This window comes from Siniperca chuatsi, linkage group LG2 (genome assembly GCF_020085105.1).
Source record: "Siniperca chuatsi isolate FFG_IHB_CAS linkage group LG2, ASM2008510v1, whole genome shotgun sequence".
Lineage (NCBI taxonomy): Eukaryota > Metazoa > Chordata > Actinopteri > Centrarchiformes > Sinipercidae > Siniperca > Siniperca chuatsi.
In genome coordinates, this window is record NC_058043.1 from 7,977,297 (window position 1) to 7,999,985 (window position 22,689).

Sequence of the window (22,689 nt, forward strand, 5' to 3'; positions counted from 1 at the left end):
ATGCTACAGCAGTGGTCATTCTCTGTCTTTTATCACAAAAGCCTTATGTGGCTTCTGTTCAACTTAAAACTCGTATCTCCCAAAAGTGTGTTTTGTTATGTAAATTACATGACAGGTTTTTAACAGGATTAATTGTCCCAAGGGTCATGAAACTCACCCATCAAGTAAATGAATAAATCAAGTAAGGAAAAATAAGGAAAAGCACCAATTCAAATTTTGCAGTTCTACTTGATGGAAGAGGAATGCTAATACAGGGATAGAAAGGAACAGTGGGATAGAGGGATCCGAGATTCATGGCTTTCTAGGCAACAGCGGCAATAACATACACACCACTGTATCTGACCATCTCCACGTAGAAAGGCTGGCTGCATTTCCTCCCTGGCTCCAACTATTCTCACCAATGACATGATAATTCCACATGCCTAAGGCCTTTTAGAATGAGGACCTACTGATAGGGTTCCTCGTGATTGCTATCCGCTATAGCAGTATGGGCTTGTGGGAGGGTGGTGGATTACAATGGACGGGTGCTGACACTCTTGAAGCTGAAGCATGTCATTAAACAGTAAATCACTGTGATTGAAAAACGCATCAGCTCCCAGCTTTCTGTTTACAAAAGAAGACCTTCTCCACAGGCGCAGATTTTTTCCTTGGCCAGTACACGGCCACGTAACGCTTCCTGAGCTCAGCTTGCATGTACAGTTACAAATCACTACCTGGGATGTGTTGACTTTGTTGAACATTCTTCACCGCCGTGTTCATTCATCCACAATGACTGTCAACTGTTAGTTTGTTGTGATACAATGATAATAGTAACACTTTATTTTTTAACACCTTTAATCTAATTAGAGTAGCTGGATTCTACACTGCAAATATGAAGGTGTGCACTTTAATAATTTAATTTTATTTAACTATCTGGAGTGTTAACATTTTATAGGAATAGATCAGATAATTTAGAGTAAGATATTGATTGATTCTGTGCATTTTTGAATCTACTGTATGGGTATATTATCTGTGCATGTTGCCTTCTGGTAGAATACAATCTCAGTATAGTTAAAGGGAAATGTCTCTTTACAACCCTTTTTTGGTAGTTTGGGCCATCATTTTTGGTTATGATGCCATGACATTTGCGAGATCTGGAGATGCAGCAACACAGGTAGATAAAGCTTTACAACAGAGACCAATAAGGCAACACAAGCTGTCAAACAAATCGCTTGTGTGCCTGCTCCGAGCACTCCACTTGTAAAGCTCTGACTACCTGAGATGCCACATGGCCACATCTCAGTGATGAAGCTAAATTCTAACAAAACTGAAAGGAATGAAGACCAGAACAACAAAAATAAGACCAACAGGTGTGATTTATTCCAGTATTCACTAATAATATATAAAAGCAAGGGCATAGGTTTGGTCTGAACATTGGTAGGGACACAACATTAACCGCGCCATTGCATAAAAATCCAAAAGTTGAAGCCAATGAAGGTAATTGAACTTCCATCTGAAGTTTAGTATTTCCACCTGTCATAATTGTAATTTATGAGGAAATTCAATAAAAACATTGAGGTGCTGACTGTTTCTCAGGTGTTTCAAAATGCAGAAAATTCACCCCCTGCTGTGGTCCGCTCAAAAACTTGCTAGTATTACTGTTTCTAACACCATTTAGCCAAACCCCAGTGATGGGACTGTAAATCAAGAATTTCAGAAGTGACCTTTTGCTCCCATTATCTTTATTAACTTTTATTCGTGTTGTAAGAAATGAAAGAATGAGGGAGTAAAGGTACTTCTATGATTTCTGTCTGGCTCTTCAAGAGCTTTAATAGCCACTAAGTTACTCACTTAGTGAATATGTTTTATTGAGAATAATGTGAATAAGATATAGAAATGGTAAATTTACATAATCTATACCACTGTTTGCCTTAGGACTTTAACATTTTTCAGAGGGCACCTACAGAACATTGACTAAATGCAGGGATTACAAATGGAGAGGTTATCCCTGCCAAAATAATATATATATATATATATATATATATATATATATATATATATATATATATATATATATATATTTTTTTTTTTTTTTAAATTTAAAGCATTAATATGTTGGCACATCACTCGCTCACTTGCCTTAAGCTCCTGCCTTCAAATCAGCCACCTGGCTTTTGCAGTTATTAGCTGAATTTATTGATTACCATGTTTCTACATTGCTGGACTTTCATACGGTAGTGGTCAAACCTTTATACTAGGCATATTACATGTGTTTAATTACAGATGTTGTATAACATGGTGCCAAAATTCTTTGTTTTGCTGAAAGACATGAACAAAAATATTGATGCAGTATGCTACATTGGATCCATAGTACCCTGTCTTTGTTATAGTAAAAATGATTTAACATGAGGTACTACATTTATCCTATGTCCTTACAATCACTTTATGAAAAAAAAAAAGTGCCATATTTTTCCACACATACTTTGCTTTTCTGAAAGTGATCATGCTTAAATGTGTTTTAGACACTACAAATCAGCTCTGTTTGTTTACACTGCTTGGAGGCACATATGAGGAAGAGAGCTGAGAAACTCAGCCATCCATTTTTCTCATACATTTAGTTGCACTGACATCTAAGCAAAGGTAGGCCATAGCCATAAATCACAGAGCACAATAACAGGCACATTTTAGGCCGGTCCATCATTGGCTGTGTTTTGTTTTCTCATTGCATCTTGGCAAATTGCTGTTATTAATGGGAGAAAGCATAGTTTGCAGCCCTCATTAGATGTTGTTCCAACAGCGCCTCTGATGGATTAAGACAAGCTGGAGGCCTTGTCTGCCTCTACAACCAGCTAATATGAGCCAATTAAATGCCGTGCACTCTCTGGCCACTCCACACTTGCTTATGTGCTCTTATATCCAAGTATACTGCTTCTTGGCCAAATGGATTATAGTTTCAAGACAAGTAGATTTATTTCAAAGATTTTCAGCAGAACCGTATGCTTACCCTCACATTCAAAGATAAAAAATTATGTCCCTTTTTAAAGCAGTTGGTTTCTCTGAGGATGCTGAACATTTTCCTTTGATCAAATTTTAAATCTTCATCCACATTTTTTTAATCTCTGCCCTCTGTAATTGGAGCTATTTGGGACACAAACTCTGTTGCTTCTACCCGAGATGTGAGAGTCACAGCTGTGGGAGTGTTAGATTTCAAGGTAACGTCAGCCTAGCAGAGCGTCTGATTCATCCAGAAGAAGCTTATGGGTAGGTGGCTGTGAGCATTATATAAATATACTTGGGGCTTCCTTCGAATGCAGGGCTTATAACACAGGAAGGATCGATATTGTGCAGCGTTAGCATGAAAACAGAATGGAAGTCTCTCTGTCTGTTGAATTTAAGCTCAGCTAAACCGAAGGTGTTCACAGTGCCAGACATAACTTGTTAGAGCTTACTGGATATATCCAGCCTGACACTTAAGTCATATTTCCTTAAAAGGCTCAAAATGTCATCTATTTAAACAATATACGCATGAGTTGTGAATTCAAACATTTTGGAGAGATTGTTTTGTACTCTGTCTTACATCCCATTTTCAAAAGAACTAAAAACAGCGCTGTATAAGTTATGGATTGCTCTTTTCATCGATTCAATTCATTTCCCGCTGAGTATTAAAAGGCTTTCATACAGTCTGTACAACATAGTAGATTAAAGGTGTCTGACTAACTTAAAGATGTTGGTTGATGGCTTTGTTTGTTTTACTAGAGCTTGCAACATGAAGGGTAATAAAAGCAACAATGTTGTATTTTTCACTTGTGATCAAAGATTTAATATGCCGGAATAATAACAACGTGATCAATTGAGATAAACAGCAGAAGAATCGTGCTGTATGTTTTATATTACCATTTAATTAAAGGAGCATCTCTGTTGAAGAAACTAATAACCTGTAATATTGTTTGTGAGAGCCTGCACAGTAGATGAAATGTTGATTTTTCAGTTTTGAGTTGACAAGGGATGATTGGAGACTTGTGTCCACTCAGAGCTGCTACGGCTCTGGGGCAGCTGTCTAAACAGTCACAAGTGTTGAATTATCTCTGATGGGTGACGACTTACATAAACACTTGCACAGTGTTGATTTTTACACTCAGAGTTGAATTAACACTGAAGTTTTTGCTGTATGAATATGGCCCATATTAGCCTGTGTTTTAACAAGGGCATCAAGCATAACAAGAGATATTGCTTCGTTGGAACACTTTCAACAGAGAATTGGCAAATAAAATGTGTCTAATTTATGAAGTCATTTGGATGGGATTCGATGGATATTGAATTGCGTGGGAATTATGCCCTCATGTCTTGGTATGTGCAGCCTGCAACTGCTCCAGTTTCTCGTAGGGATTATTTGAAATGTTAACTTCCCTGGCACGAGTGCATAACCCATGTAATTTGCTCTTTTAAAAATTCCTCATCCCTCCCCACATGCTCCAGAGCATTTTTCTGTCATTGGCTATGCTATATTTTCCTCTGTGCCACATAGTCAATGAATTGCTCACAATTAATCTCTGCAACCACACAAGAAGACCACCTAGCTTTTTCGACAATATTCTTTTTATTGTCTTAAAAAATGTACCCTTATTACTTGCTATATTATGTTTAATTATTTATAAGTGTAAAGATATACGGTATATGCTTGTACTGGATAACACATCTAGAATTTGGAAGGAATATTTTACAACCTATACCTGAATATGTCCTTCACTAAAGGCAAGGCACACGTTTATCCCCTGGTGAGTGAGTAACACCATGTTCCACAGAGTCAGTCGACTTTTTTTTTTCTTGTAATATGCATTTCCATCACCTCTGTGGAAAACTCACAGAGAGACATTTACAAGGCCAGGCTGCTCCTCTTGTGGGTTTGTAGTAAGTGGTTAGGATTTTCTCTAAGAGCATCAGCTCTGTGTTAATGACATGCAGTCTCCGGAAAGGTTTATTCATTCAATTTGACTCTAGAGAGAAGATCTCTTCAGCCTGCTGATTAAATTAAGATTCTTTAATAAGCATATCTAGGTGCACTGACACGAGAGACATGCTGATCTGTGTCTGCCAATGCAGATACCCAAGACTATCTGTTTTAAAGGCAAGTTACACTGGATTTCTGCAGTGTTATGACTTTGTCTCTCAGTTACGTAGCGGTTTGGTTATTCACCTCTTTTCTGCTTGTAATTTGCTGTGCCATACAAATCCACAGCTGTATTGTGTTGTCATTTTCTAAGATGAGAAGTTCACCATGTGCACTTTTTAATTTGCTGTACACTGTGTATACTTTTGAATTATTCACTAAAGTCTTATTCTCTTTTACACTGTCCTAAATATTATGTAAGCCCAGGTAATTCTGGAAATCCATACTGTTTACCTGATGCAGCATTTTAGATCCATCATCCTTTTTGAGGGAGAGCAACAAAGTATGGTGTACTGTAAACTATGTAGACACATCGATTCTTACATAGAAGGTCTTACAAAGGACAAATAGCCTCTATACAATGTTGTCACTGTAACCTAACAAGGAAAAAAACATGCACACTTCAGCAGGATTGCAGAGGGGCGACTGAATAATCCTAGTTCAGTGTGATTGTGGATATTTTCTAATGGACACAAAGAGCTAAACAGGCTAACAATGAATGATTGAAGGAATGAGTATGTGAGTGAGTTACTAATAATAAAGGCTCTCAATAAAAAAATGACATGCTAAAAGTATATGAATATATATATATAAATGCATGAATATATTAAGAAATCAATGTTTTCTATAACGTAATATGAATTACTGTACCAGCCAGCTTTAAGTTGTCTTTTTGCCTATTACAGCTAAATATTTTCCTACACTTGGAAATGATAGGACCAGAGTATGAACATGCTTAGATGCACTGTCAATCATCTCATCTTCATGCTCATGTTCATGGAAATGGTAAACAAATGTGTTGTCTCCTTACATACTATGCTGATTTAAGATGCCATATATTCATTCACCTCATTTTAGCACTTGATGGACAAAGAAATCACTTTCTTTTTAAAAGATGGCCTGTGAAATTAAATACTTTAAGTTATATGGTCATGAATGTCACTGGTACCTGTCATACCAAATTACACTGATATAAGCCACACTCTTCAGGTCACAGTCATCCAACCCTGTGCACCCACACTATATTCCATTTGTTAATGATATTTGAAAGAAAACTTTGATATTAAAAAAAACTAAACAAACAAACTCAGCAGTTGAAGATGCACTTTGGGTCACTTTAGATTTAGGAATTTTTAATAGAGTGCAAAGAGTTATAGAGTTAGAGAGACGCTTATTACATAACCGTGAGGGTTCATGCTGTGCATTTTCTGAGAATGTATTGTTTTACTAAGATATTGTAATGCTGTTTAAAACTTGAGAGCGGAACTTTTGTCTCCCCCTTCTGGCAGTAATTACACAAACAACGATGCGTGCTTATGATGTATGCCTACTGCTGAGCTCGCCCCAGGCTCGTGTTCAGAAATACTTAGAAAAATACAGACATTTCCATAGTTCCAAGACAATAATCCATTATTTAGGTAGAGTAAATGTAATAGCTACATAGCCTACCTGTCCAAGAGCAGTAACGTGTGTCTGCTCTCTGTGCGCCACTTTCCAACAAAGAAAAGCTAAAGCTACACCAATGGTTATCCGTGTTTGTCCTCTCCTTTGATCGCTTTCTTTTTTTGACTGTAATCCTTAATCTGAATGCTGAGTTTCTTTTTTATCTGGATCATCAGAAACTTTTCTTAGCCGCTTCTTAGGTTTTAGTCCTAGTTGCTGTAGCATACACCGTCGCCACAGTTGCTCCAGAGCCATGTAGAAAGAGAGAGTTGCATCATCTCTGTTCAATTTCAATTCAAGTGGTTTTATTGGCCTGACTGCATACAATACCGTAAAAGCATATTAACACAAACTCTGCAATCATAATAAACAATAAACGATTCTCAATAATAAACATTCTCTCCAATGGACCTTTTTTTGCAGTAGCAGCAGCAGCAATGGCGGATCGTGGTGCTGTCTACATGGCTCTGGGTTGCTCCTCGCTTCCGCTCCGGCAAACCAATTGTTGCTGGTTGACATAAAATGCATTGTTACCAGTGTGCCAGCACAGGAATGTCGCCAAAGACACCAGATTTAAAAACTCCGGTATACTGCCAGATACATAGAGTTACCTGGTGGTGATAGGCTTAATCAGCATTTTGTGAACTCGTTTGGCAAGGGCTTGAATGCAACAGACGTTAATGCATATGTAAAAGTCCCACACTCTAGCTTTCAGTATTAAAACTCACTTTTCCATTCTCTATCAGCCTTCCACTGGTTTGTTTAATCTATTTACTTCATTATTTCTCTGCAATTTATTTTATTATTAAACACATTTTGAAAAAACAGAAACAAGGTGGATATTTAATATTTGCCTGTAATTAGATCTCTATATTGCAGTATTGCAAACCAAGGGTACACCTCTCTTTATCTCTAGTCTTCTTTTCCTTCTTTGCATAGATCACCTGTACAGTTCTGAGACATTGGTGCCCTCATAGTGGTTTATGTTGTTTTATCAACACAATTACTGGCCATGAGGTCCCATTTTATCTGTTTCATATTTTTACTGTGATATCCATCTGTTTTACAAGATACAAATCCCTCATTAAATACTGAATGTGTTGAAACTGCTATTATGCTGGGCAGAGGGTTCCTGTCAGTGGAAGTCAGCCCACGCACCATCACTGGCTCACTCTGCAAGCCAGAGTGGTAGCATATAAAGATGTTCTTTTCACTTATATGTAAACTAGAAATATTTTAGATATATTTAATGGTTGTATTTTAAGCACTACATTGAATTTCCCCCCAGATTTTAGGTGTCAAACTTGACCACTGAATAGTTTGCCCTTGCATTTTACAGTTCTTTCTTATTTTTCCTTTTGTTGTTTTTATTGACGAGTGTATTGTGATTTTTTTATTGTGTATTGCTGTAGTCTGTTTATGCCTGTTATCAAGTATTTTTATTATTTTACAGTAGGGAAGCTCCAGGCTGTGTACTGCATGGCACTAATTAGACAGCTGATTCTGATTTCTGAGTGTTAAAAAAACATGTCATTGTTTACAGATTATGACTGTGCTGCCCTTGTCAAAAGGAATGGCAGCATTACCCTTTAAAATGCATTTTCATCATAAACACAAGACTTCTATTTCGTTGGTTCTGACATTTATCATTATGTTCTTTATATTTACTGACGAGGAAAGATATGTCATTGAAATGCCTTTGCTTCTCTCAGAAGTTTGAGCATGTTTTTCGAGGCCAAACAACATGCTAGATAAATTCCATAGAAATATTTTAATGTGAGAAGCATTTATGTCTTATATACAATTGTACAGATTTCACACGTTTTTTTTTTTTTTTTGTTTCAAGGAAGATGAAATTTGAATTTGAGAAGACAGAATAGATAATGCTACTTCTTGTTAACTGCTATACCAGACCAACCAAACCAGATAAAGAAATTGTGCAAGGTCACTGAAAAATTAATGCTCTTCCCCCCTTAAGGATCTACCACTGAAGTTCTATTTACCAAAACACTTAACCCCCATGTGGAGGAGTGCTTGTTGCGTAATTGCATAAGGATGAATCATGGCATTATTTCAAAAAAGTGGACTCAGTCAATCTTAAGATTTTTAAAATGATTGATATACTGTAAATGCATGACTGCTTTATTGCTGTTGTCCAATATTTACATCAGCAAGAAAAAACAAAACACAAAAACATGTATCTTGTACATGTGTGTTTTATGGTTTATGACTGCAATTAAACTCTTTTCCACCTTTTTTTTTTTCAGGATATTTGACAGTTACCATAGAGCCCCTGCCTCCTGTTGTTGTGGGAGAGACTGTTACTCTCAAGTGTAACTTCAAAACAGACGGAAGACTTCGAGAGATTGTTTGGTACAGGGTGAGTAAACCTGTCTACACTTTCAATGCCATTAAGAACTGGATGCTCTCTAGAGCATCCATTTCTTTCATTTCTGGCCATTCAGCATCTGAGGAGGTCAATGTCAATAGTCATATCACAGGTTTATGGCTGTGTTAGGAGAACAACCATGCACTGTCAAACTGCAGTTGTTAGGGAACAAGCTATTATTTGGGCCAGCTGTATGGGAGGCACCACTGGCTGTTGCTTGGGAATTTGATTTCTCAATCTGCTGGTCATCACCATAATTTCTTAATAGTTCACAGCTGGCGACTCAACAGTTATTCAAATCCCAGTTGGTGTACTAGACTGCCTAAGTGCTGCCAATAATTAGATTGCTGTTGAAGGAGAAAAAAACAACAAAAAATCTTTGTATGTCCAAGATGGAGTTTATTTGGTCCATAAAACAGGCATGTTTTAAAGTTCTATATGAAAGTAAAGACTGGTACAACAAATATGCAAATATTGCAGTTCACAAAGGATACATTTGTTTCACTTCAAGAGAGTCACTGATAAGCACTTGAATTGGAAAGCAGTAGCAGCTGCCACTATACACCCCTGCCTGACCATTTGTTTTGGCAAAAAACTCTCCAATAATTCTTGGGAGCTATACAGATGTGTTTTGTAGAAGTGGCTGAAGTTGTTAGTGAAGTTGCTGAGTGGTGATTGGATTTGTATAATGTGGCAAAGACAAATTGTAGAGCCTGAAATGTTATCAACCAAGCTTTTGGGTATTCCATAAAATGCATCCCTACTCTGTCTTGTGTCGCTCATGATATAATTGAAAAATGGATGGGTTTCCAAAACAAACAAGCGAACAGCATGCAGAGAGATGCATTGCAAGGGTGGCTTTGCTGATCAGAGTATACTAGAATGTGCACTGACTTCCTGTGCAATAGATCCACCAACTTTACAAATGAAGTACAGTTTACTTATCATGAGAAGTACTATTAAGCCTGTGAAAACAGTAGTATATGTTTGTTTGTGTATATATTTTTGGCTCTGCAGGAAACTTTCCAAAGTCTGAAAAATAACCTTGGTAATGCTATTAAAGGAAAATGAAAATTATGAGCTTCAAAGGAAGAATTTATTTCTGTCCTGATGTACTTAGCTGCATTAGAATGCACTGGCAAATCAGAGTGTAAATTTCAACACCCATTGTATGAGGCCAATCTGACCAATCAACTGGCCCAGGTAAACTTCAATGGCCTTTTGCCAGTATGCAATTCTTGCTGGTGAATTCTGCATCTTACTTGCTAAGTATTTCAACATATTTGATATTTGTGAATGTACAGTACAACACTATGGTGACATTCACCTTGGTTTCACCCTCTACCCTGTGCTGGAACACTGTTCATTAATGAGCGAGAGCAGTGGTTTATTGCTTAGGCAGGAACTCTTTAGCTTCTGTTTTCTCACTTTTATTATTGTGAAATAAAACAGTGTCTCTGGACTCATCTTAGCAAATGCTGACCTTTCAAGGTAGGACAAAAAGAGATTTATGGCACTTTACACATTCACCTTAGTATCATAGATCACTTTCATTGCTGTGACAATTTCATTTAATCAGGCAGGGATTGGAGAACATTGTTTTGCTTATATTCTGTCAAATTTCTGTGCTGTCTATTGATAGCTGTAGTTTAAATAACCGCTCTGAGAATAGAGCTGCCCATATTAAGTGTTCTCACGAGGAAAGCAAAGAGGTTGTAACAGAAATCGGCCCCATATCTCCAGTGGCCACTGCTCAGCACAACCGTTGATAAATTATAAATCAATTACCCACACTTGGCTGCCAAAGTTTCTTTAATCTCTGCCTTTTATTTGACTAAATACTGTTGACTTCTCATTTTACCTTCTGTTCAAATGGAACTGGGGTTGATACTCACCTGGGGAATCCTTGTATCTAATCGAAGCTTGGCCAATCAGACAGAGGGCTGAATAAACTGAATATTTCAGCAAGTGCTCATTTGCGGTGCTGACGTATTCTGTTTGAAGATTTTTTAATGCATGACACATCCAGACTGCAGTCAGAATTAGCACGTCTTAGGATGTACTTAAGATAAACCTGGTTATTTTAGAGAACCTTTCAAGCCACGCTAACTCAAATTCTCCACAACATAATATTCAAAACTAGAGAGATAAAAGTAATGGATTTGATATGATTTACCCTAAGGTTCCTATTATACTAAAGCATTTTATATTTCCTTTCATCCCCCTAAATCATGAATAAGTTATTTTTTTTAGGGACAGTACAAATATTGCTGCTACGGAGTGGAGTGTAAGGGTGTGTGTAGGTGCATGACATTTTTTCTGTTTCACTTGACCTTTCTATATAATTTTAAATACCTTTTTCATACCTACTGTGATTAATGAATTAACCGAATACTAAAAACACTGCAGTAGCAAACATGAGTTTGAGAAGGGCTTTCAACAAGGACACCTGCCGTCTATTGTTCTTCATCTTACAGTTGCCATTAGCTGTACACTTTTTCATAAAATTCTTAACTGCTACTTGATGAAATTAACTCTTGTGTTTTGTTGACATTGGCTTCACTCCTTCATTGTTTGGGATCTCACAGACCCCACTGCTGCATGTGTAAAAATAATAATAATTGTGAAATTAACCATTTCTTTTCTTCAAATATATTTTTTTCTTTTCTTCTGACCCTAAAACCCAATATGTAGAGAAGTGTTCAAGTTGTAATCCTTTCCTTTGCCACAAACTGAGCTTGCACATTTGGTGAAGGTGACCAAATACGGAAATGACAGTAAAGCAGACAGTAAAGCATTATTATACCAAATAAGGACATTTTTCATGCCTTTTAAGTTATATGGGCTATGCATTAACAAATGCAGCTTCAACCAACAAAAAAAGCTAAATAAAACATTTTCAGATCCTCTTTTTATGACTCCTACCCTTACCCTCTGATAATAATGATAGGATAGGATCTCCTATTACACCTCTCATTTTAGTTTACTCAAGATGACACAAGATTAGCAGCAGACAGTGACAGGGAGAGAATGCAAGAGAGTGAGAGCAGTCATCAGTAATGGATGTTGTATAGCCCTGCAGCTAATGCTTCAAGAGCAAATAAATGAAAGCCTCTCATGTGTGTAGGGTATTGCACTACAGGCCACGTGAATGTTTTTAGTGAGTGGTGAATACTGGCAGGCCACGGATTAAGGACTATGGATATGTAATACCATCAAGCTGTCAATTATGCTTTAATAGCATACCAAATAGTAATGATGGATCATTTGATAGGGTGGTGCTAATGTGCTGCCTGTTTGGAAGAATGATGTCAGCATGGCAGTGCATGGCGGTGCTCAGAGACTGCTCCTCAAAGACGTGCATGCACACAAGCTCATCTCATGCTGTGCTTGTTTTAATTTGTCATTCTAATGAGTATATACATATGGGACCTCTCCCAGTGGGTGGCCCAGGTGTGCCATGCTGATAGTGGTGAAGCAAGCGGTGTCTGTTAGCTTGCCTGTTGAGTGCTGCACTGCACTATGCTTAACTGGATCAACTGTCTCTCCTCTGCCCATTACAGAATCCCTCCATCCTCCCTGATATAACTCTTCTGGGATCCTCTCTCTCACCAGCGTACCTCTCTCATCAGTGTCTTCCCTAAGACGCTTCCCTAATTTACCACTGTCCTGACTGCTAGCTGAGCTGGTTCTCTGATACATCATTCAGCTGTGTCCACCTCTGTCCATTTCATTATTATGATTCAAATTTACCTGAATTTATAATCCTGCTCTCTGCTGAATTGAACATCACTCTCCCCACTCCATGTGCAGTATGAGTACATGGTTTTACAAGATAACATGCAATATCAACAACTAAAGAGAAAAATATTAATTATGTCTGAGAGACATTTTGTTTCCTTCATGTTAACAAATTGCAAAATAATCTGCCTGGGTTATTATGAGCATGAGCTAGCCAGAAAATACTCCCAGCCAGCTTTCGAATAGCTCACTAACCATATCCTGAAAATCATCATTGTGATCCATGAGGTATACAGTGTCTAAGTATATATTTGATAATAGGCTGTGGTAGATAAAGAAATAATGATTATTTTGGCTTTTACATTTAAAATATTAGATGTTAGATTTCCTCCCCTCTCATATAGGTGTGTTGGTATTTGTGTTGGAGCAATAACAAAGTTTATGTTTAGAAAGGACAATAACCAAAGACAGTCGTAAATCTCAATCATTAACTGAATACCATTGAAAGCTTGTCAAATTTTAATGAAGCCATCTGCCTCCACAGATTCTATTCAGAGCATTAGAAATTTACAACCTATACTGTAACATCTTATAGAATTATGTAGCTGTATGTAGATATATAACAATTAAGCTACAATTGATCCGATACCTTTTTTAAAGGTTTTATTGATAACATTTTTATGTAGACGAAAATATATTAAAAAAATACATCCAGAGAGCTTTTAGAAAGGTACTGAATAAAAGTCACTTTTCCTAAGAAAATAAATAATAAAAATATTGTGAATTAATCATTTCAAAAATGTTGACAGGTCCGAAATGAATGTTTTGTTTCTCTCTGTGTGAGATGTCTGACGTTTGGTTCCTGCTTATAACAAGGCTTGTGAGCCAATAGTATAATGACGTTGGTATCACATGGTATAGTTGCCAGTTAGTGTGAAAAAAACGGACACTGAAGTTAGCACATATTTTAGCTTAATCGTCCAAACAACAATAACCCATAAAATTACAGTTCTGCATATTTAAACAAAATCAGCAACTACTGACAGCCATAGTCCTTACAACCAACGTTAGATTGTCAAAATTAGAAAAATAAGAGCTTCATCCCTAAGGAGCTGCGTTAGCATTAGTGACGGTTGCGTTCAGTTACCTAATGTTATAGTTCCCTCAACCAATGTAACATCATAAAGAAGATGCATATCAGAGGAGATTTAGAAGTGGGCCAGGGTCCGACATAACCGATGGCCCGGGGCCAGTAAAAGTTTATGAGGGCAAGTTGATTGACAAGTCACTGGTCCATCTGGGCTAGTGGTGAACTGGTCCACTTATGAAAGGACGGCCGCTCTTCTTTAAGAACAGAGTGGACGTGGGATCCCAATATATTACAAATGTGGCATGTCGAAGGCAAAATAAATGATATCATTATAGTGTTTAGACCCAAAACATGACTTTTATTGAGGGTGTCATCTCATATAGCAGTCTAATGTTAGCCCTATTATGAGACAAATCGCTGAGGTACTTGTGGCTCAACAGAACGCTAACACTAACGCTAGCTAACATCAACTTTTACTGTAGCTGTCTGTCTAATGTCGAGTGCTGTGGGTTTTAATAGCATCCCTACAATGTACTGTACTGTACTCTTTGATTGGATTAAAATGTAAATATTTACCTAATGTTTAATGTGTAAGGATGATTGAAATGTTCTTTACGGTAAGTGTTGCAATATAGGGCCCCTACAATTATTCAATTATGGAAAAAAGGGTTATTCTCATTTTTTGGCTGCCTGTCCAGTAAAAATATACAAAGGGCCAGTAAAACTCTGATCTACTGGCCAAGTGGGCCAGTGGGGAAAAATGTTATGTTGGACATTGAGTGGACACTTAGATGACAAGCTACACATTACCTAAAACTAGCAAGCCATATCCTAAGATTACCATAGATAACGTTATATGAAACACAGCTGCACAAAGTAACCAAAGTCTATAGCTAATGTATCATATATGTTGCAAAATGAATTCATTACTCTAGCACAAAAGATTCATCACTTGACATGACAGTCTGTCTGGGTCTCACTCCACTCGACCATGAAATATGCAGGTTTTACAGTGAACTGGCAACCACTGGAATGGAATGGAAGGAGGGAAGGGGAGTGTGACATCTAGTGGTGAATGTTATCAATAGCACCTTTAACCAAAATTTCTGCTATACTTGTAACAATTATCCAGAGGCTCTACTGCAGCAATGAATGATGCGTGTCAGCCAGACAGGGTTAGTCCATTCTTTTAGGCAATTGTTCGATCTCTTGGTACAAGGCTATGGCTTAGACTGTCCTTCCCAGAAAAATGATGGCATGGGTTGTTTGGTCAAACAGCTTAAAAAATGTTAGCAGACCAGGAGGTAATGGGATGTTGTTATAGTGAAGCTTAAGAGACAAGGAGGAGCTCACGATTGAGAGACCAGGGTTCATGTCCCATTTTGGGCCAATATTCTGTGTTGGTTTCTTAGTGGCCAGAACATAACCATACATTAGCCGTAAAGCAGCAGATTCATAAAGTGCTAGGCGCAGTCATTTTCGGATGCACTAACAAACAGCCTATTTTTTGTTTAAGGAAGTGGATTTGTTGATGTGGTTACATGGAGTGGCTCCCTTAAGCGTGCCAATGAGTGTAGTTCTCCTTTTCTCTGAAAGTCTAAACAAGAGGCTGGTGGTGTGATGTCTTTTGAGTTCACATTCTTATTTTAATTTTTCAGATTGAGAAAGTAATTTATAGGTATCTACATGTATTTATGTATATGATTAAATCTTATGTTCCAAAATTATGTACCGACTTACACCCATTGTTCACACATCATGAACAGACCACAGTCCCAACACAGTCTCACTGCAGTTTGTGAAATAGTCACAAAATTTTACCTATAGGATTCGTGTACAAGGACACGAATTTTCCATTTTTTTCCCGCAACACTCAGCAGGACTTTCAAACTAATAAGGACAAACAAGTATAAAGAATGAGAAACTCTACATAGGGAGAAGGCTGGGGTGGATGGATGGGTCAAACGCAGGACTTTCACATGAGACTGGGGTTCGATTCCTGTGTGAAGCCAATCAATTTTTATGGTTTTGAGAAAGTAGCCTATTTATTCTAACACAAACCAAATAGTGTTGGTGCCTAAACCTAACAAAAATGAGTCAACATTGATTGTTTTAAGTAAGTATTTATTCTAACCCAAACCATGATCTTTTCCTAAACCTAACCAAGTACTTTTGGTGCCTAAACCTAACCAAACTGCGACCATCAACTGAAATGTTTCTCAGCAAGCTGTATTTTGAAAGTCTAACCGGAAATTGCATTTTTATTATTGCTAAAAAAATAACGTGGTGCAGGCATGAAAGAATACTTGCAATACATTAGTCTGAAAGTCGTGCTGAGTTTCACGAAAAAATTTGAAAATTCATGTCCATATACATGAATGCTATATATTAAATTTTGTAACTATTTCACGAACTGCTGTGAGACTGTGTTGGCAGTCCTTAGTGACTCTGTGGGAGTTCTCATATCGAAATGCTGCATGCACAGATCTTCCCTCTCGACATATTGCCATTATCTTAACAGCACAGAAGTGCTGTACAGTACTACCAAGTGTTTGCCAGCTGTTTTTGGACACAGGCCAGCTGCCTTATTTGCTCTGAGGAGAACATGATGTTTATATTTGGAAATGTGAAAATAGCTCTGCGCATGAAGCACTGACCTGACTACAACTGTACAGTCTAACTTACAGCAAGAAATTTATTCTGGGATAATAGTGAGACACTTGGTGCCCACACAAACTCTGCACCTCATCTTATTCTAATACCCCCAACTCTTCCATTGCCTCTGGTAGTGTTTTCAGATTTACTTGTGGCCCAAAATTTGACAAATCCCATTAAAGCTGTTGACAGTGTCAAAGCACAATATGACAGCTATGCAAATGACTTCTCTCTTGTCACAGTCTGCCAAGAAATTGCATCACCTTAGGGCAGCGTGTCACTGAATTTACTACCGTCTTTTTCTGGCCATATGTTACCTCCAAATGCAATGGCAAAGATATGTTACTGGACACTCAACCGAAAAGTGGAGTGTTTTTACAGCCAGTAATCCTGTTTCTTGACTGTGGAGAGACACAGGAGGCGTCATATGTTAAATCCAAGTTTGAAATCTTCCAGACAGGGTTGCCTGGGCAACGGGGAATCTGCAAGTACAGAAGAGAGCTCGCTGAGTGTGTACGCACAGCACACTCCTGTGGGGTTTTTGGGTGTCTAACTTCCTGCTCTTTAATCCCCAAGTGTAATTGTGTAGGTTCAAAAATTCCTTGTTGTATAGTCCTATATGAATAATGTGTGCAGGCTAATTCATAAATTCTGTCTTTTTATGTACAGTCTCTGTCTGTCTGTCTGTCTGTCTGTCTGTCTGTCTGTCTGTCTGTCTGTGAGTGAGTGAGTGAGTGAGTGAGTGAGTGAGTGAGTGAGGAAGTGAGTGAGTGAGTGAGTGAGTGAGTTGAGTGAGTGGAGAGTGAGAGTGAGTGATGGGAATTACGGCTCTTTGAAGGGAGCTAGATCTTATTGCTCCGTTCCTTACCGAGAGCTGGCTCTTTTGGCTCCCAAATGGCTCTTCATTTACTACCACTTCTGCTGGTCACTGCCTACATTACCTGCAAGATTCTTCATTAGAAATACATATTCTGTCATGTTGATGGTTAAAAAGGGGGATCGTCAAGAATAACAAAAATAACACCTTACTGATGATATAGTATGGTTAATAAAAGATTACACAACTCTGTCATGCATTTCCTTTCTGGAGGGGGGGGTCGGCCGGCTCTCAGACGGGAGTCGGCTCCCATCGTTCACTTGTCCGCAACCGACACATCACTACTGCCTGTGCCATTTATGAAAAATGTCATCTTCCATTTGAAAATTAGTAGTGCAACATTTTTTGAAGGGAATAAAAGCAATATTCTTCCTTAGAAATGCTTCGGGTATTTTTATCTTTGAGTGAGTCTAGATGATGTCTGAGAAACTGTAGGCCACATAAGTCTCTAAAAGACTGGTCTGTTTGATAGCATTTGCCTTGCAATTTATATTGGAAATGCAAAATGTTTTGATTATTAGAGAAACTCTGAGGGCATTAGTCAATTTTCTGCAACACATACTCATAGTATAAAGTTGTTTATACTTATTTATTTGTCTTTATGCATAAATCCTTGCATGCATTACCACAGCCTCTTATCAACAAAGAGTAGTGCCATGGACAGATCACTATTGACCAAACGACTGCTGTAAGGTCTGTGCCAAAGGGCTTCCCTATCCTCTGTCCATGGAGCTGATCTAGCTCTGTAACTCAGTTGTGGGCATGTTCACATTGCTTCCATCATCCCCTGAATCTCCCCACAGGAAATTGAACCTACTTATTAAACAATGGTACACGCCTTTTTTCATGATCCTGTATGTAGGCAACCTTTAGGCTGCTGTGTCTTGACATGGTGACAGGCAATAATATACATTATTTTTAAGTCTGCCAGCTTCAACTGTGAAGAAAACACAAGCATAAATATGTGTAAACATGACATTCAGCAAAATATATAACCTGTGCAGCAACTGGTATATATCAACATTTGTTGTTGTTGTTGTTCTTTTATTTTTTATTTTGCATTTGACAAAATGTGAGGTTTTTGTTCCTTTTGGTGAAAGAACACTTTGTGTTTCAAGTAGGCCCACTAGACCCATATGCAGTGTAATGATAATTTTACAATCAACAGTCCAAGTAATTACTTTCTGATGTGGTCAATTTTGTGTCCTCAACCAAATCTAATTTTACTGAGAGGAGATCTCACAAGTGAGCTTCTTCACATTTTACATTAATAGTAGAATAGTAAAATTTCAAGTGCTACATATTTTGCTTTTTGGCTTTTTTCCCTTTCCTTTATTGTGTTATGTATCTTTTTTTGTGCATGTAATAGGTTTGCAAAGTGAAAAAGCCCAAAGTCCAACCCAAAGGGAGTTACCCTTTCCACGGAAAACACTGCTCCTGAACTGCCTGAAAACAGCTTGATCGTAGTCCAGCATTTACTTCCATAATGTATCTATGTCACTATGTAACACGCGTCATAATACACAAATTTAGCAGTTTCCACAAGTACACCTAAATATGAAATTAAAATAACGTTAGATACCCTCCAGGCCGCAAATGGGCATAAAGTTGTTACTGTGATGTAGACAGCGCACAGTTAAAATGTTACGTATGAAAGATAACTTAGTTACAAATTAATAACTTACCACTCTGAAACGTCTTGCTCCAGTCTAGGCTGTGAAGCTGGTTCGGGTTATTCTGCCTGTGTTTTGGTATCAGACTCAGCTGAACCAAAGCCATAGTTAACGGCTGAAGTGGCTTTGTTTCGGATCATACTACCTTGCTCAGAACCCCCCTACTCTCCTTCTGATTGGCTAGTAGTCCTTACCTAAGTACTGCACATGTGCAACTCCCAACAAAGATCGAACAGAAGTGAGATGCCTCACTCGGTAGCTACAACGGAGCGTTCAAGACACAGGGTGAACAGAGGTGCTGCAGCAATGTACAGTATGAGACAAAATATGGTGTTTTGTTTTTTTTATTAAACCATGTAAACCTATTCTAGTACAACCCCAAAATAAAATTATGAACCTCTAAAAGAGCATATTATGATCACTTTAACACTATATATGGTTAAGCCAGAACCTATTACTTTCTATATGTATGTTGGGAATCTGGTAAGACAGATTTGGTTATTAGCGAATATCAAAGATATTTATTAATATTAATACAATCACTAAAATTATTAATAAGAATGAATAATAACGGGGCACCACCCTGGGATCAGGGACCAATAACCAAAATGTGAAAATAGTCTCAAAAAGGGGTTTGTCCACTTAGAAATGCCAATATTTAAATATTATTTTAGATTAATAAGGTGGAGTGAAGCACCGACTGTCCCAACCTGCTGTTATTACAACACACATACAAATAACCACAGGCAACTGCTATATAAAGGTACAATAGAGTTTATTTAACTTAAGCACCGATCAATAATCAATAAACTACAGCCAATAAACCTCTATTATCTAGTCTAAGCACAATAAAAGCATACAACAATCAGCAAGCATGTGATGCAGGTATGTAGGTGTGTGGGAATAAGTGGGGGGATGCGAGGAAGATGGCGGACGTGACAATGTGGGTGGCTCGTCACGCAATGTTCCAAAATGGTGGAAGAACCAAGATGGAGGAAGCCTTCTACTCGTCCTCATCAACATGGCATAGAGCACAACTGAGTTAGGCTATCACGCTATCTGTGGGTTGGAGATGTGTATGTGTGTTGATGCACGTACAACATGTAGGTGTGTGCACAGGTTAGTGAAAGAGAGCCAGAAAGGAAAAGACACACAAAGCATGGTACATAAGATCCTAAATGCCATGGCAAGACACAATAATTGTCCCTTTATTACACAGGAACCCCCAGTAACTGGCTTCACACGCAGTGGCGGAAAACTAACACAAGTAAAGGCCCAGCGGTGTGGTCCCTTATTTCCCACAGCAAAGCAAAAATCACACAACCATGCAGGTTACAATAACAAAGTTATAAACCTATCTCTGCCCAGACACAAGCCTCTTACTTGAGATTGCTCTTGATAGCAACTTAATGCGTCAGTCCGTTTGGGTTATCCGGATCGGATACTGACGGTGGCTGGGGTACCGCTCTGTTATCGGGTTCAGTGGCAAAGTTGACTTAATGGGGAGAAAGCGGGGGCCAGCAGTTATCCTTTTCTCCGTGAAGAAAACAGTGAAATCCATACCTTCCTTTTGCAGGTATGAGAGATTATGTGGTGTATAATGATCTCTTTTGGGATCCAAAAATGTGTTCAAACAGTGAGTTAAGAGCTTCACCTAGGGAATATTAAAGTTCAACATTGATTAACCTCCTGTAGCAACTTGCGTTGCATTGAAAGGCAATGAGCAAGCGGTGCTCTGAAATTCATAGTCTTTGATGTCATGGCCTCGTCACAGGAGTTTCCTGCACTCCTGTGGTGGCTCGTCCAGTAGGAATCCAGGATTTGGATTCAAATGTAAATCTCACACCCCTCAGGTCCGATAAATCGCACCTGAGGGGATTTGGCGCTGGTTGCTTGTTCAGGCTTTGTTCTCTATGTGTAGGCCTCCTTGTTGAGGCTTTGCTTTTGACATGTAGACCCTTCTTTTGTTTCCCATGTGGTGAGGTCCCAACATGTAAAACACATTAAGACCCTGTCCATGACTGTCCATGATTTTCATGTCTCAGCTAACTGACCTATCTGAAAGAAAATTAGAAATCACTTTTATTACATTTAATTTAATTCAAATATGTTTGCGCACACTCTTTTGTAGGTAAAAAAAAAAGTGGTCTGCCCCTTTAAACAGTGGCACAAATCTCTGTCATCTTTATTAGCCTGCTGCTCCATGCCGAATGTGGTGCCCCAAGGGGAATGGGAGATAAGGTGATATGGATCACTGCACCGCAACCTTTCCCTTTGAGGATGCCACTAGGGCAAATAAGCTGCCTGTTATACATGGAATGATAATTACACACTTCATGTCAGCAAACTACAAGATGAGTCCCCTTTTATCCACAAATACTAATAGCAACAAAGGGACTGATCATTGCTGTGCCTGTCTGAGAGCTTGTACTGCTAATGGCAGTGACTGTGATGACAATGGGATATTTTGTTTCTGCGCTGCTAATAGTGAATAATGCCTCCTCATTGTTAGCATCTCCCAGAGATCCCCAGGTATCTATCAAAAGCATACTCTGTATCTAATTAATTAGGTAATTCAACAAATGATTATGTGGAAAAACTCTCCACAAGATCATTTGGTTTTTCCCTACTGACTCCTTTTCTCTCCATGACAATAGGATTAAATACATTCTAATAGTTACATTACACTTTTTCATCTTTATGTGAGCATCAGGGTATACTATATCATACACGCATCACAAAAGTGTTTCATGGCACGTTTATTTTTCAGTCTTTGTCTATCGTTTTTATCAAGAAATTGGTTAGATAACAGTATTAAATGTAATAGCAGTGTTTATATATGAGCAGATAATGTAAAATAATTTAACATCTTTTTAAGAAGAAACATGATAGTTAATGATATCTCAAAATGGTTGCTTCATTATATTTCATGAACCATCTGGGAGAAGATTTTAATTTTGAAGGCAAAGTCATCGCTTCTGCTTCATTCTTTTTTAAGGCTTACTGTAGCTCTTCCAATTTTCAACATGTCTTGAAAATTCATAATCTCCCTACTAGAATCATACCAGATTTTTGAAATCCATTCTTACTCTCACAGAAGGATCAAACAAGAAAGTGATTACTTAGCGATTAGGAGTGGATCAGAGCCTCTTTGTGACATTTGCATTAGAGGAGGAAGTCATTTCCATGCCAGAGGAGTCTTAGCAGTGGCCTCTATTCCGCCTCAACACAACACACTGTGAGGTCCTCCAGGGGCACGAAAGAAGCAAAACAATTACTCATTTAGTTCTTAATATATTTATTTACTTGTTTACTTCCTTGTTTGTATATTTGGAAAGACTGCAATAAGTTGTACTTCCAGGGGAGGAAAGGGGGAGAAAACACCCACAAACAAGTGATATAATGTGAACCCTTGACTGCTTTGTAAAGTGTAACTGCATGTCTGGCAATGTTTTTATATTTTTCCAATTATCAACAAATCCCATGAAAAGACCAAAACCAACAATGAATTGATCCTTGTCAAAAGTATCGTCTGTGTAGCCAAAGCCTGATACAGCATATTCCTCTGTGCCATATAGCTCCATTCTTGTCCAAAAATCATTAAAAACACATCAGTGAGCCACACTGTTGCACTGGGTGACATGTGTCTTCATTACCATCAACATGGACACTGTA

At 38.1% G+C, this 22,689-nt stretch overlaps 1 protein-coding gene across 3 annotated transcripts in view; it reads left to right on the forward strand.

The window, feature by feature from the left end:
* Positions 1–22,689, forward strand: part of igsf21a (immunoglobin superfamily, member 21a) — a 163,465-nt gene that overhangs the window by 40,719 nt on the left and 100,057 nt on the right. For all 3 annotated transcript variants that reach the window (XM_044168333.1, XM_044168324.1, XM_044168341.1), the window contains one exon: positions 8,857–8,969. In XM_044168333.1, coding sequence (XP_044024268.1) covers positions 8,857–8,969 — 113 coding nt within the window. The remainder of the gene's footprint in view (positions 1–8,856; positions 8,970–22,689) is intronic.